Consider the following 14,065-nt stretch of genomic DNA (forward strand, 5'->3'; position numbering starts at 1 on the left):
CGCAGTGTTCCGCAGTGAAGGCGACTCATTTGGGTTCAGCGTCTTTCAGACCTTGTAGTGCCCTTAAACTTGAACTCCAAACAACACTACCGAAATGGCATTTCAAATTCCAGGGCTTTCGGCTCTGAATAAACCGGGATTAATACAGGGTTTCAAAGTATCTAAAGGTAAGAACGACGTTTTCATTTATAACATAAAGCCTATTGCAACCGTGGTCGAATGCCTTTGCTGTAAAAAAATTAACAGTGAATTTGTCGGCATGTTCAAATTAGCTGTGTGTATCCTAATGTTGTGTTCAGTTTAACTTATTAACAAGTTAAATTAGCATTCTCACATGCACACAGTTCAGGCGAGTATGGCGTTTATTGCACGGACGCGTTAATAGGTCATAGTTTGCATGTGTGTGTGTGTGTTACAATGATTGATTGGTACTGCATGAATTACACATTTTCCTTAAAGTGTAAGTGCTGTGGTAAGTGTTTTAGTAGGCTAAAACTGCATTATTGGTCACACGCTACTATGCAGCGAGTATTATACACAAAACATGAAACATGAACAATGATTCTTTTGAGTCCAAACGAATCATTTTAGTCGAATCTGTGCAATTTGATAACGCTCACAAATAAAACGTCCATTAGAAATCTGCTCATAACTGTGACATGTTTATGCAATATCGTGTCGAGCTTTAGGTAATCACGTGATGATGACAATTCATTGAAAAAAAAAAGTCGCTCGGAAGAACCGATTCGCGGAAATCACTCCAGGAAACGAATCCTTCTCACCTGACCAGGATTACAGTGCTTGTTACAGTTGTTTAAGTTTCATTTTAAGACACTTAGAACAAACAGACGCATAAAGACACACAGTTAACGTTTCCCATCAAGTAAGTTTGTGCTAAATAGACGTCAAATGTATGTCTAAACATAGACGCCCTGGCTAAAAGGCTTCATTTGGGCTAATAGACGTCTTAGAATAGTCCAAAGGTGGACTAGTCATCAAATAGACATATTTCGCATGTGTAGTCATTCTTATTCCTGTCCAATTGATGACTTTTAGACTTTGTTTGAGCCAAGACATTTGTGTTCAGATGTATAATAGACATTTTAAACGTAAAAGAATCTTGCTGGCGTTTTTGTGTATATAGAAGTTGCATGTATGGTGCAAATATAATATTACTGTTACTTAACCTTATCCTGTGAATATGTGTGAAAACTTGTTGGTGTATTCATGTCAAATAATTTTTTTATATATTATGTTTTATATATAACTTTTAATTTATAACAATCTGGTGTCAGTGAGATTTAAATTAGTATTTATATTTGTAATTCATGTATTATAAAATATTGGATTAAGCTACATTAAGTCATGCTTATTTGAAACCAGGAGGCTTTGAAAAAAAATCACAATAAATCACAAATGTGTTCATAAGTCGTTTTTTAAGGATATTTTTCACATCGTTGTCCAATTTGAAGTCCATGTGTAATTGAGAGACTAAAGTGTCGCAATTGCACAATAATTAAAGGACTCCTAACAGACACTTTTTATTAAGATTTTTTTGGTGTTTTTGTTTTCAGTTTTTATGTTGCAGCCTTATTTTAATGTTACAAATGAATTTTTAAATAACCTTTTTTTCTTCACTCCTTGAAATGGCGATTGAAATAAAAATGTCAATTTTAAATGTATAAAAAATTACAATAAAAAAACTAGTATTTACAGTACATATGCAATTCCTTTTTGCGACACTTAAAGTCAATGACTCAGTGACTTGTAGTCAGATTAAGGTAATCAAAAATCGCTGTTTACATGGTAGACTCTTAATCAGATTCATATTGTCTTTATCATATTAAAATCAGATTATTGGTGTCCATGTAAACGTACTCAGTGACACATACATTTAAAAAAAAAATCTGATTAAAATAAAGCACATCATGTCGGCGCCAGTGGTGTAGTGGTTAGTGCGTCGACACGTACTCAGGTGCTCACGGCGACCCGAGTTCGATTCCACCTCGCGGTCCTATGCCGATCCTTCCCCTCTCTCTGCTCCCCAATGCTTTCCTGTCAATACTCTCTACTGTCCTATCCAATAAAGGTGAAAAACACCGAAAAAATAATTATAAAAATAAATAAATAAACAAATAAAGCACATCATAAGGTCATATTACTGTGAAAAAATTCAGTAGATCGCATCAATTTAAGTTTGCGAAACCATGTAGAAATGGCAGACATGCTAATAAAAATATGAAATATTATTACATTTAATATTTAAAAAAATATTTTTAAATAATATTTTAGTTTCCAAAACCGTTTTTTAATGTGTAATACTGAAAATGGTTAAAATAAAAAATGTAAAACTCCATTTGACAAAACGAATACATTTGGCGAAATCCTCAACATGAGGGTCCACTGAGTAGTTTTTCAGATATTTTTGTCAGACCCCAAATTTGACAAAAATATAGTACATTTTTTAAAAAGTCACCTATAGAAATGTCATATATTAATAGTAACGATGAGGCTGATTGTGTAGAATAGAGTGTGGGCGTCCTCCGGGCCCTCTGAAAACCCAGCGCATCCTCGTGTGTACATTTGCAGATCAGCTGACCACCATCGTTCCTGTTGCAGTGGCTGCGGCTCTGAGCACCTACATACTGATGCGCTACTTCAGTTCACAGAGCAGCCCCAAGAGCAGAGTCAACATGACCATCAACAAAGACAGTCCCAAAGTGGTCCACAGCTTTGACATGGAGGACATCGGAAGCAAGGCTGTATACTGCCGCTGCTGGAGGTCCAAGAAAGTGAGTGTGACTCTACTGTATATTTGTGCCTGAATGAATGAATCCCACAGGTCTGCGAGAAGATCATCTGCACTGAAAAAAGATTCATTGAATTTACACTTTTTTTTTTTTTTAAGGTATGTGGTTGCAAACTATTTTATGGGCTGAATTTAAAGAAACAAATTAAGTTGAACATTACTGAATTGAGGTGACAGTGGCTCAGTGGTTAGCACTGTCGCCTCTCAGCAAGAAGGTCACTGGTTCGAGCCCCGGCTGGGTCAGTTGGCATTTCTATGTGGAGTTGTTCTCCCCATGATGGCATGGGCTTCCTCCAGAAGCTCTGGTTTCCCCACAGTCCAAAGACATGCGCTATAGGTGAATTGAATAAACTAAATTATCCATAGTGTGTGTATATGATAGTGTATGGGTGTTTCCCATGACTGGGTTGCAGCTGGAAGGGCGTCCACTTTGTAAAACATATGCTGTATAAGTTGGCGGTTCATTCCGCTGTGGCGACCCCTGCTGAATAAAGGGACTAAGGGAAATGAATGAATGAATTGCTGAATTGAATTTGTTTAAATTCAGACCATATAAATAGTGTGCACTTGCCTTAAAAAAAGTATTAAATACAAACATTTTTTTTCAAGAGTTCACACTTAGCTGATGATTGATAATAAGCAAGTTTAGCATGCTGTACCGGGAGAGAGCCCTGGGCTCAAAAGGTCCTTGAGCCCTGGGCTCCCTCCCATTTGCAGGGCGAGAGGGGAGCTTTGAGCTCAGGTAGAACTCGAGAACTCCCCCTTTTTGATAAGAGCTGATGACAGAAAATGATTGCTATGAAGAGATATGTTGCTGGATGAGAGTTTGACTGTAGTGCTAAATTTAGATTGAACAATTAACTTGTAGTACATATTTTTGGAATGTGGGAGAAAACCAGAGAACCCGGGGAAAACACACATGAGCACAGGAAGAACATGCTAACTTCACACAGAAACGACAGCCGGCCTGTTAAAGGACTAGAACCGGTGACGTTCTTGCTGTGAGGCAACAGTGTTAACCACTGAGCCACCGCGCCACCCTATGAAGGGAAAGGTGGAGGAGCAGGGGTGGAAGGGGGGGGGGGGGGGGGGGGGGGGGGGGGGTTTCAAATCGAAGATGACTGTAGTGAGAAACCCTGGCTCTTTATAGTGGGTTAGGAATCGTCTGATTGGTGGATCATACATAGTTAATGCAGAACCAGCCGTGTTCAATCATAATCACGTGATCCTTTCGAAATTAGTTTATAAATAAACTTCACTCAGTGTGTGTGAACGGTTTTAAAAGACTTTAATACATATTACTGGGAGATAAAGAGTGACGCTTGGTGTATTTGGTACTTCCTCAACCCTCGTGGTTCCATATTTTAGAGTTTCTTTCTTTTGTTGAATACAAAAGAAGATTTTTTTTGAGGAAAGTTGGAAAAATGTGACCTTAATAGCAGGAAAAACAGCTACTATGAAAGTCAATGGTTACAGGTTTGCAGCTTCCTTAAAAATATTTTTGTGTGAGAGTTTAAAAGAAGATGGAAACACAAAGGATTTGATTTTTACTCTTTTATAGGAACGCTCCATTTTTTTGGAAATGCATTCATTTTACAGCTCCCAAAGAGTTAAACAACTTAGGTTAGCTTAGCATAGGTCATTAAATCGGATTAGACCATTAGCTCGCTCACATAATTAGCAACAAAATAAAAAATGGCTATTTTATTATAGCCAATATGTATTCAGTGTTCATACATAAAGGGGTAGTTCACCTGAAAATAAAAATGTACTCACCCTCAATTGGTTCCATATTTTTGAGTTTCTTCTGTTGAACACAAAAGATTTATTTTGGAGGAAAGCTGAAAAAATATAACCACTGACCAAAGTAGTTGTTTTTTCTACTATTGAAGTCAATGGTGACAAGCTTCATTTAAAAAATGTGTTTAATGTGTGTTTAAAAGAAGATAGAAACACATAGAGGTTTAAAACAAGGACAGGGCAAGTAAATTATGTCAGATTAGATTTGTACTCTTTTATGGGAACATTCCATTTTTTTTTTGGAAATACATTTATTTTACAGCTTTCTTAGAGTTAAACAACTTAGCTTAGCTTAGCATAGGTTCTTAAATCGGATTAGACCATTAGCATCTCGTAAAAAAAAAAAAAAAGAGTTTTGATATTTTTCCTATTTAAAGCTTGACTTTTCTGTTACATCATGTACTTAGAGCAACAAAATAAAATAAATGCTATTTTGCCAATATGTATTGGGTATTCGTACTTAAAGGGGTAGTTCACCTGAAAATGAAAATCTACTCATCTTCAAGTGGTTCCATATTTTTTGAGTTTCTTCTGTTGAACACAAAAGATTTATTTATTTTATTTATTTTTGAGGAAAGCTAAAAAAATGTAACCATTGACTTCCATAGTAGGAAAAACAGCTGCTATGGAAGTCAATGGTTTCAGGTTTCCAGCTTCCTTAAAAATATATATTGTGTGTTTAAAAGAAGATAGAAACATAAAGGTTCAAAAAAGGGAGGGGGGAGTAAATGATGATATATTATATTTTTACCCTTCTATAGGAACACTCCAATAGTTTTTTTTTTAGCCACTACACATTCAGAACCTAATTTGACATGTTTAGTTTCTGGCTGTATTCTATCGTAATCGCTCAACCCGTGTTTAGAAAAATGTCAATAAAACCGCTTGTAAAAACTGAACTCAAATAGCATAATGTTTACCTCAGGCAAGCATTCAGAGTCCCCAGCTCATTATAGTTCACTGCAGACACAAACATTTGGCTTTGCTTTCAGTTTTGTCTTTGTGTGCTGCTTATTATAATTGAAAAATAAATGGCAATTGAATTGTCATGTCATTGAAATTAAGAAATGGATATTTGGCTTAGAGCAGGAGCCCTGTAGGGGGAAAAATACTGTGGAAGTCAATGGTTACCCTTTCCAGATTTCTTCAAAATATCTTCTTATGTGTTTAACAGAAGGTGAGAAAATGATGACAGAATTTTCATTTTTGGATGAACTATTACTGTAATATTACAGTAATGCTCAAGTAATATGTAGTAACCGCATTACCTGAGATATGTTGCTTAACCTTAAAATATATATATATATTTCAAGACAGAGACATGTTATTTTACAAAAATCAGTTTAAAAAGTTATTTTTAATGACTTCAAATGTACTAAATCGTCATTTTGAGTAATATTATAACTCTCTAAAGTTTTTAGTCTGCACTGAAATAAACTCATATTTACTTGATAGAACCTTCGTTCAGAACAATTTGCACATACAAAATTCAAGTAAATTTCAAGTACAATTAACTTGCCAATATCATGTAAAATGTACTTAATGTTTAACCCAACACTCCTAAATAAATTAAGCAAAAGTTAATTAATTATCTTTCATTTTGAGTGTATATTAATTTAAAGTGAACAAGTAAAGTCAAGTTCTTTTTTTAGCAGGAGAAACATTGCTTTTATCAAATAAGGTAATCCTATTAGTAACAAATTACTACACTTGGCTTAACTTAATTTAATTAAGGCATAACTTGTCCACTGACTTGAAGCAAATTGAACCCAAGAGCGAGTTTACTATAAAAATGCCTACTGATCTCAGAGCTAGTGTTATCGCAGCTCTCTGGTTGAAGCGTCAAACAACAAAGCTGATAATAAAAATGCCAAGACCCAAAGCATGAGCTACTCTTCTGCAGAGTGGTAACCTCAAAACTAAAAACACTTACTCAAAAGTCTTCTAAATCTTCAAAGTGATGATGATTAAATTCTAACAAGTATTTCTCTCAAATTCAAACATCTGCTTTTATTTTAAAATACTCTCCTCTTAATTTAATCCCATGCAAAGCATCCTGGGAACTATCCATTACTACATATCCATTATTCAATTTTACTTCACATTACTACACAGTAAAAAATGCAGGGTTCCACACAATCCTTCATGTTGTCCCAACACAAATTAAGTTAATATAATTGTTTTTGTACAAATTTAAGTGTATTAAGCATAAAACAATTAAGTTGTCAAAAAAAAACTCTCAAGGATTGTGTTGATTCAGCTCATTTTAAATAAGTAGTTTAAACAAGCAACAAAAATCATTTTTGCATGAAGGTTTGGTTAGAAAATATGTAAATATTATAAGCAAACAATATTAATATCTAACTCTTTCCCCTCATTCAATTTATTACTTCAGTTAAATGTGTAAATGTTAAAAGTTTTACTTAGAAAAATCTAGTTATCCTTGAAATTTAACATTACATTAAATTGTGACAGTAAATTTATTCGCTTTTACTATACCAAAAAGAATTTTTTTCAGTGTACTAAACTGGTATCTCATTTACTGACATAATAAAGCATAAAACACTTGCTGTATAAAATATTATGCAAAGCATGCAACGCATATGTTTCTCTATCACACGCTCATAGCTCCGTTTAGCAAATCTTAGTGGCCTGTTTCTACTGAGTGGTACGGTACGGTATGGTTTGGTACGCAGTATGTAAGTTTGGCACCCAGTGGTTAAAATAGGTATTACAATCCTGGATCAAAACGCACACCAGCACAGGTTGCCAGATTGAGGACCAACAGGAGTGTGCCTAAAGGCTGATTTAAGTCATGTTCTAAATAAAAGCAACGGCACGCAATAGAGGGAATATTTCCCATATTAAAAGGAGTTTTTGTCCTAACCAACACCTGAAATTAATATTTTAGAAACGACTTCTATTACTTGCAGCTGAACAGCAGGATAAACTGGCAATGATCACCTCAGGTGCTTTATTCAGTGTTAGATGCTAATGTAAGTTTGAATGCCAAACTACTGAAAGCAGCCGCAGATAGTTCAACCAAGATCTTGAAAATAAAATAAACTGTTTGAAATTGATCTTTAGAACTGTGACTCAGTGCAAGCCAAGACATATCAGTGATTCAGCATGTACATTTAAAACTGTGAAAGAGGTTTAATATGTATTATTTAGATCCTAAAGCTTACCATTTCATGCCTATTCTGTGCTTCTGAATGGCTGTATTTAAATTTCTGTTGTGTTTCGTCTGGTGCAAACAGACAAATTGCTTATCTCTGCAAATCTCATCAGGTAGCGTGTTGTTTAGACACGAGGTTACAATGTAACCTGCTCGCCTAATGTTTACACTCGTAATATTTATATCATTTGCTAATTAATAACCACCTCATGTGGAAGTGTGAATCAGCGTCTCATTTCCGAGTCTGCTAATGCCTATAGTTTTGTTTTACCAGTTGTTTTTTTATTATAAAACTTAATAATGTCTTTAAACATATGCTTTTAAATGATGGTTCATGTTTTAATATGGAAATTATTCATAAATCACTTTGCCTTTCCAGTAATATTTATTTTCATTGTTATTGTAGTAAAGAAGGAGTTGTCCAACACTTATTTCAACACTTGTGATATTGTAGTAAAGGAGTTGTCCAACACTTATTCCTTATTCCAACACTTACGAGAACAATTGTGTACATTCATTTCAGTTGTACCATAAAAAGTACAGAACAGTATCATAAGAGGTCTTTTCTGTACCATATAAGGTACAACTTTTACAAAGGTACAAAACTGTTCCTTAACATTATTTGTACCACCGTGTACCTTTTTTTCAGAGACTGTGGGACAAATTCTGGACCTTTGTCTTTTGAACCACTCAAACCCCCAGCTACAGGCCTGTGTTCTAAACTTTACTGAATTTCTTTCTTCTGTTGAACACAAAGATGATTTCTGAAGAAAACAGCCATCCATACACTCTTCGAAATAAAGGTACAAGTGCTGTCACTGAGGTGGTACCTTTTTTAAAAGGTACACGTTTGTACTTGAAGGGTTCATATTGGTACCTCAAAAGTATATATTAGTACCTAAAAAATTTAAGAGGAACACTTTGGAACTTTGTAGGTACTAATTTGTACCCTTGAGGTATTAATGTGGACCTTTTGAGGTACAAATTTGCTTCTTTTGAAAAGGTACCACCCCAGTGACAGCTTGCGTACCTTTATTTCTGAGAGTGTAGTAGGCCTGGCAACAACAAAAGCAATAGGATTTTCCTAGCCATTTTGTTCTTTAACATTCTTCAGTATATCTCTCTTTGTGTTTAACAGACTCAAACTGGTTTGAAACAAAAGCACCACTGCATCTAAAAAAAACTTCATGCTAATGCAAGCTGTCAATGTAACATCAAAACCACATGCGGCAGGAATATAGCCTACATCATCATAGCGTCTGACAGACCATCGAGTGTGTTTGTGATTTGTATGTATTTGTTTGTTCCCTTGACAGTTTCCCTACTGTGACGGCGCACACGCCAAACACAACGAGGAAACCGGAGATAACGTCGGACCGCTGATTATTAAGAAGAAAACTTCCTAAACATTGAGTGAGTTTTGACATCAGTGTTTTCAAACCGCTGGAGGTGATGGTTTCATATCACAGGGACTGTAATTGTCGATGTTAATTCGCGCCGAGGACTTCCTGTAGCGCTGCAGACATGCATCAGGAAACATACTGTTAACGTGGTGTGGTTTTTACACTCACTCTTCCTCTCAGCCTCCAAAACAACCCATGTTTGTTTAAATGTGCTTTAAATGTGCTCTAACATAACTCTGCACTACAGCACTGGTGAATGTGAACCGAAGCTAATACGCACAACGAACATTTTAGTGATTATGAGGTGAAAATGTATGATTTGTGTTTCTGTATAGGTGTAAAACTAAACCAGGCACTATTTAAACAGTATTTAAAGGGATAGTTCACCCAAAAATTTACATTCTGTTATCATTTTTACGGAAACATTTAAGTTTCTTCTGTTGAACACAAAAGAAGATATTTTGAAGAATGCTGGAATCTGGTAGCAATTTGCTTAAAAAAACAGTTTTTGTGTTGATTTCACTTCAAATATCTTAAAATTCTTACATTAAGAAGCATTTGGACAAAATATTGTTTTGTTTTCGAAAATAATGTCAAAATTAAATGGGTTTTTCCTTCAAACCAGATAAATTATCTGCCGTATATCCGTCCCTAAAACAATCAAAAAAAGGCTTGGTTCCATTTTGAGTTGTTCATTTTACTTATACCCTATTGCAGTGTTTCTCAACCACGTTCATGGAGGACCACCAGAACTGCATGTTTTGGATGTTCTCCTTAGTCACACCCATTACAGGTCTCTGCTAATGAGCTGATGATCTGAATCAGGTGTGTTTGGTTAGGGAGACATGGAAAATATGCAGAGCTGGTGGTCTGGGCTTTATTTAGAAGGGATTGTAAAGCATCGATCCTGTGTGTGAGGTTTTAAAAGTACTGTAAATTGTGTATATGTATGATTTTGAGTTTTTTTTATGTTGGACATCCTTATTTATTTTGGATGCTCTTTAGTGATCTATGGACAAATTGACAATCAAAATGTAAATCATAACATATTAATTAACTCTAAAAATATTGTGGGTCCTCCAGGAACGTGGTTGAGAAACACTTCCCTATTGCAATGGGGTATACGTAAAATAAACATAACTCAAAATGGAACCAAGACTTTATTTTGATTGTTTTATGGAAGAACGTGATTTATTTTGACCTATTATTTCTGAAAGCAAACCTATATATTTTTACTTGTCTAATGCTTTAGAAATGTCTTTATTTGTGGACTAGAAACAAGGCAAAAACTCTGTAGCAAAACATTTATTTGTCAAATGGTGACTAGTATTTTTATATGTCGTCTTGTGTGACTGCTTGAGAGTTGGTAAATGAAGACAGAATTGTTTTTGGGTGAACTATTTGTCCTGACATGCAATGAGGAAGCCATGTGTATTTTGCTGTCCAATGCTCTTGAATTTCGAATAAACATGATGTGAAATGCGTGGTTTTGGCAGGTTTGTGTTTTCAGTCGGTTTATCTCTGGCAGAGCTTTGAAACAGGATGTGGGAGAGAATGTGCTTTACTTCCTGTTCTGAAGCATAGAGCACAGGAAATTATAGATCCTGCCGCTGCAGTTCTGCTCACGCACACCAGATGGAGACGCTGCATCAGCGCAGTGCTGGGTTTTATTTTGAAGAGATTGTAAAGCATCGATCCTGTATGTGTGTGTGGTTTTTAAAGGACTATAAATTATGTTTGTGTATGATTTAGAGGTATTTTTTATGTTGGACATCCTGATCTATTTTGGATGCTCTTTAGGGATCTGTGGACAAATTTACCATCAAAATATTGTATATATATATTGTAAATATTGTAGAACCAGCTATGCAAGATATCTCAGTCAATACAGATAAATGATCATTCAGAGTGGTGTCTACCTATACCAATATAAAATAATAATAGAAATAATAATAATAATTAGTTAATAGTGACTATTAGTATATTTAACAGTGATTGGACTTGTATATTTCAAACTGTATTGTTTGTGCTTGTGTAATAGTTTGTTAGTCCACATTTAACAATACACATTTATTGGGGGGTGGGGTTTGGTGCCACGCCTTCTTTTTAAAATGATTGAATTTTTACAAATGGGCCACTTAACTGACAAAATGTAAAAAAAAAGTAACGTTTCCTCATGATATTAGGCTGTAAACTTACAAAAATTCAGGATCTGAAACATGTAGTATAACCTTTAATATATATATATATATATATATATATATATATATATATATGTATATGTTTTTTTTTTTTTTTTTTTTTTTGCACTAATTTTATACTAATAGTGTGTAATTTTATTAGTTATTATTGTGATTTTATTTAATTTATATATATATATTAAATTATATATTATATTTTATATATATATATATATATATATATATATATTAATCTTTGTTTGTATGGTGGCTCAAAAATTGCACTCAAGTTAAGAAAACACATGCAAATTGAACAAGACTAAGAAACATCTTAATCTGTTTGAAAGTGCAACCACATGCAAAATTCTTACAACAAACACAGAAATGCGAAGCTAATAGCGAACAGAAATGTCAGGATACTTTAAAATAACATAAAATAACATTTATTTAACATCATGGTTTCAAGATATATTATTATTATTATTATTATTATTATTATATTTTTATTTTATTTTTTATTTAATTATTTATTATTTGCTAGGTCATAAATCAAAATTTCCTTTGTGGTCTGGATTATTTGCAGGGCATTTCTGTATTTGCATGTTTTATGAGAATTTTTGTGAGCGTGTGCTGTCAAACTAATGAATGTTGTCTCAATTTGTAGTTTTTCTATTTGCTTGAGTTTTCTTAAAGGGGTGGTCCAGAATGTATTTTTAAGGCATGGTTGTGTTTATAAGATATAAAGCAATATGTGCTCATGTTTCGCTTGTAGAAAATCAAGTTATTTTTCATATATCTTTGATTATATGCAGCTACTCAGCTATCATGAAAACGACTGTCATATTTCATAGATCCTCTGAAAGACCCGCCGTCAAGAGGCTCTGATTGGTCAGCTAACATAATGTGCTGTGATTCGCAGATTGGCTCCACATCACCAGGTCACGCCCTTACAAGCGCACACTTTTGCACAGTGTAAAAACAGTAAGTCAGAGTAGTTGTTAGCAGCGTTAGCTTCATGAATCAGACAGAAAAATGAAGAAGACAGTTATTTGAGATGTTCAACGCAGGGAAAGCCGCTGCATAGAGAGACACGCATAGAGAGACACTGCAGTGCTGTTGAAGATTGTGTGTGTTTACAGCTGTTTGACTGATAAATATGAATTTGTAGCCAAATTGTTAGCGATACCAAACAGCATTTCCTGTTGTTTACTTGTTTACGTCCTCGCTACAACATACTGTTAATGCTAGAAATTGTGCGTGTATCAGATTAATTTTAACAACAAAAAAATACTCACAGGTTGTGGCTCACAATCCACAGCTTCGTCAGTTGGAGGAGTTTTTAGCCTGTGTCCATGTTGACGTACCTTCAGCTGAAACAGAATGTTGAGTTGGTTAGGGGCTTTTGTTTGCTTATCGTGTCCTCATGAACTAATAGTAAGAGGGTTGTGGTTAAGAATATAGCTATGCAGTCATGTTGACATCAACAGAAGGTCTGAACACAGAACACAGATGTAAACAGTCAGAATTTGATTAAAGTTTACCAAAACTCTGAATTTTTTTTTCTTCAGTGGATTAAATTGCACAAATTATTTATTCACCTTAAGAATAACAATATGAGTTGGCAAAACAAGCACTCTACATTTTGATTTCACACAGCCTTACGTTAGCCCAAAAGCTAAACCCAAATAGAATGGTTATTATTGAATTCTATTATTGAAAGAAAAAAATTCATGATAAATGGTATGTCACAATTGTTATCCTAGTTGTTTAATGTTTTTGTCTTGTTTAAAATAAGAAAAATGTCCAAAAAAAGTAAAAATTTAATAAAATAGAGATGCAAATTTAAATAAGCAGTGCTTGAATATTTCCAGGTCTATTTAGCTGTAGCATTCAAGTATGAAATGCCACAAAAATTAAATAACAATGTGAAACAAAACCTAAAATATCAATTCAAAGTATTAATAAAAATATATCAAGGAATTGTATCATTTTCTGGTATATTAGTGACAATTAGCACACTAAAGAGTCACTGAGAAAAAGAGAGGAAAAAGAGAGTGTCTGCACTTTTTTTTCCCACAAGTTATGAGCAGCAGAAATGTGTTTGTCCATATTTACAAAGTCATGGGTATCCAGCCTGATCTCATGAGAAAACGTAAGTATTTTACGTTTTGTCAGTTAAGTGGCTAATTCGTACGATGTATGAAAATGTATGATTTTTAAAAGAAGGCTTGGAACTCAATCCCACCCCTAAACCCAACCGTCATTGGGGGATGTGCAAATTTTACTAAATAGTACGATTTAGATTGTACGAATTAGCCACTAAATCAAAAAGTTACGAATTGCCGTGAAATTGCGTTGGGGTATCTATTAATTTAACACGGTTATTGTTGTTTTCACAGTCTTGAGTAGTTTGAACCAACCTATTCTTTCACAGGCAGTGTCGACACCTTAACAACACACTTAGTCATACAAAAACAAATAAAGCAAATGTATGAGATATGGTTTACTTAATGTTTTGGTAATCTTTAATCAAAGTCTGACCATTTGTTTCCACTTTTACAGGGACAGCTCTTCTCTGATGATGTCAGTTTGATGACTTCAGCCAGAATAGCCCTCTTACCGTTAGTTTGCTATGAGGGAATAATGCGCAAAAAGAAAGCCCCGTCCCCTACTCAGTATTCAATTTAATTGGAAG

At 34.5% G+C, this 14,065-nt stretch overlaps 1 protein-coding gene across 2 annotated transcripts; it reads left to right on the top strand.

The window, feature by feature from the left end:
- Positions 1-4: 4 nt before the first annotated feature.
- On the top strand, positions 5-10,674 carry zgc:110843 (uncharacterized protein LOC541492 homolog). Of its 2 annotated transcripts, none has more exons than XM_056472428.1 (3): positions 5-167; positions 2,590-2,792; positions 9,104-10,674. In XM_056472428.1, exons 1-3 carry the CDS (start codon positions 95-97, stop codon positions 9,191-9,193), a joined length of 366 nt encoding a protein of 121 aa, XP_056328403.1. In that variant the 5' UTR covers positions 5-94; the 3' UTR covers positions 9,194-10,674. The 2 variants fall into 2 exon arrangements, with proteins under 2 accessions (XP_056328403.1, XP_056328404.1); XM_056472429.1 differs by having other exon boundaries at positions 2,620-2,792.
- Positions 10,675-14,065: the final 3,391 nt, after the last annotated feature.

Source organism: Danio aesculapii, chromosome 14 (assembly GCF_903798145.1).
Source record: "Danio aesculapii chromosome 14, fDanAes4.1, whole genome shotgun sequence".
Classification (NCBI taxonomy): Eukaryota; Metazoa; Chordata; class Actinopteri; order Cypriniformes; family Danionidae; genus Danio; species Danio aesculapii.

Coding starts and splice junctions, on each gene's coding strand:
- zgc:110843 (XM_056472428.1), top strand. CDS start 95: ATGGCATTTCAAATTCCAGGGCTTTCGGCTCTGAATAAACCGGGATTA. Junction 168..2,589: donor GGGTTTCAAAGTATCTAAAG/GTAAGAACGACG, acceptor GTACATTTGCAG/ATCAGCTGACCACCATCGTT. Junction 2,793..9,103: donor GCTGCTGGAGGTCCAAGAAA/GTGAGTGTGACT, acceptor TTCCCTTGACAG/TTTCCCTACTGTGACGGCGC.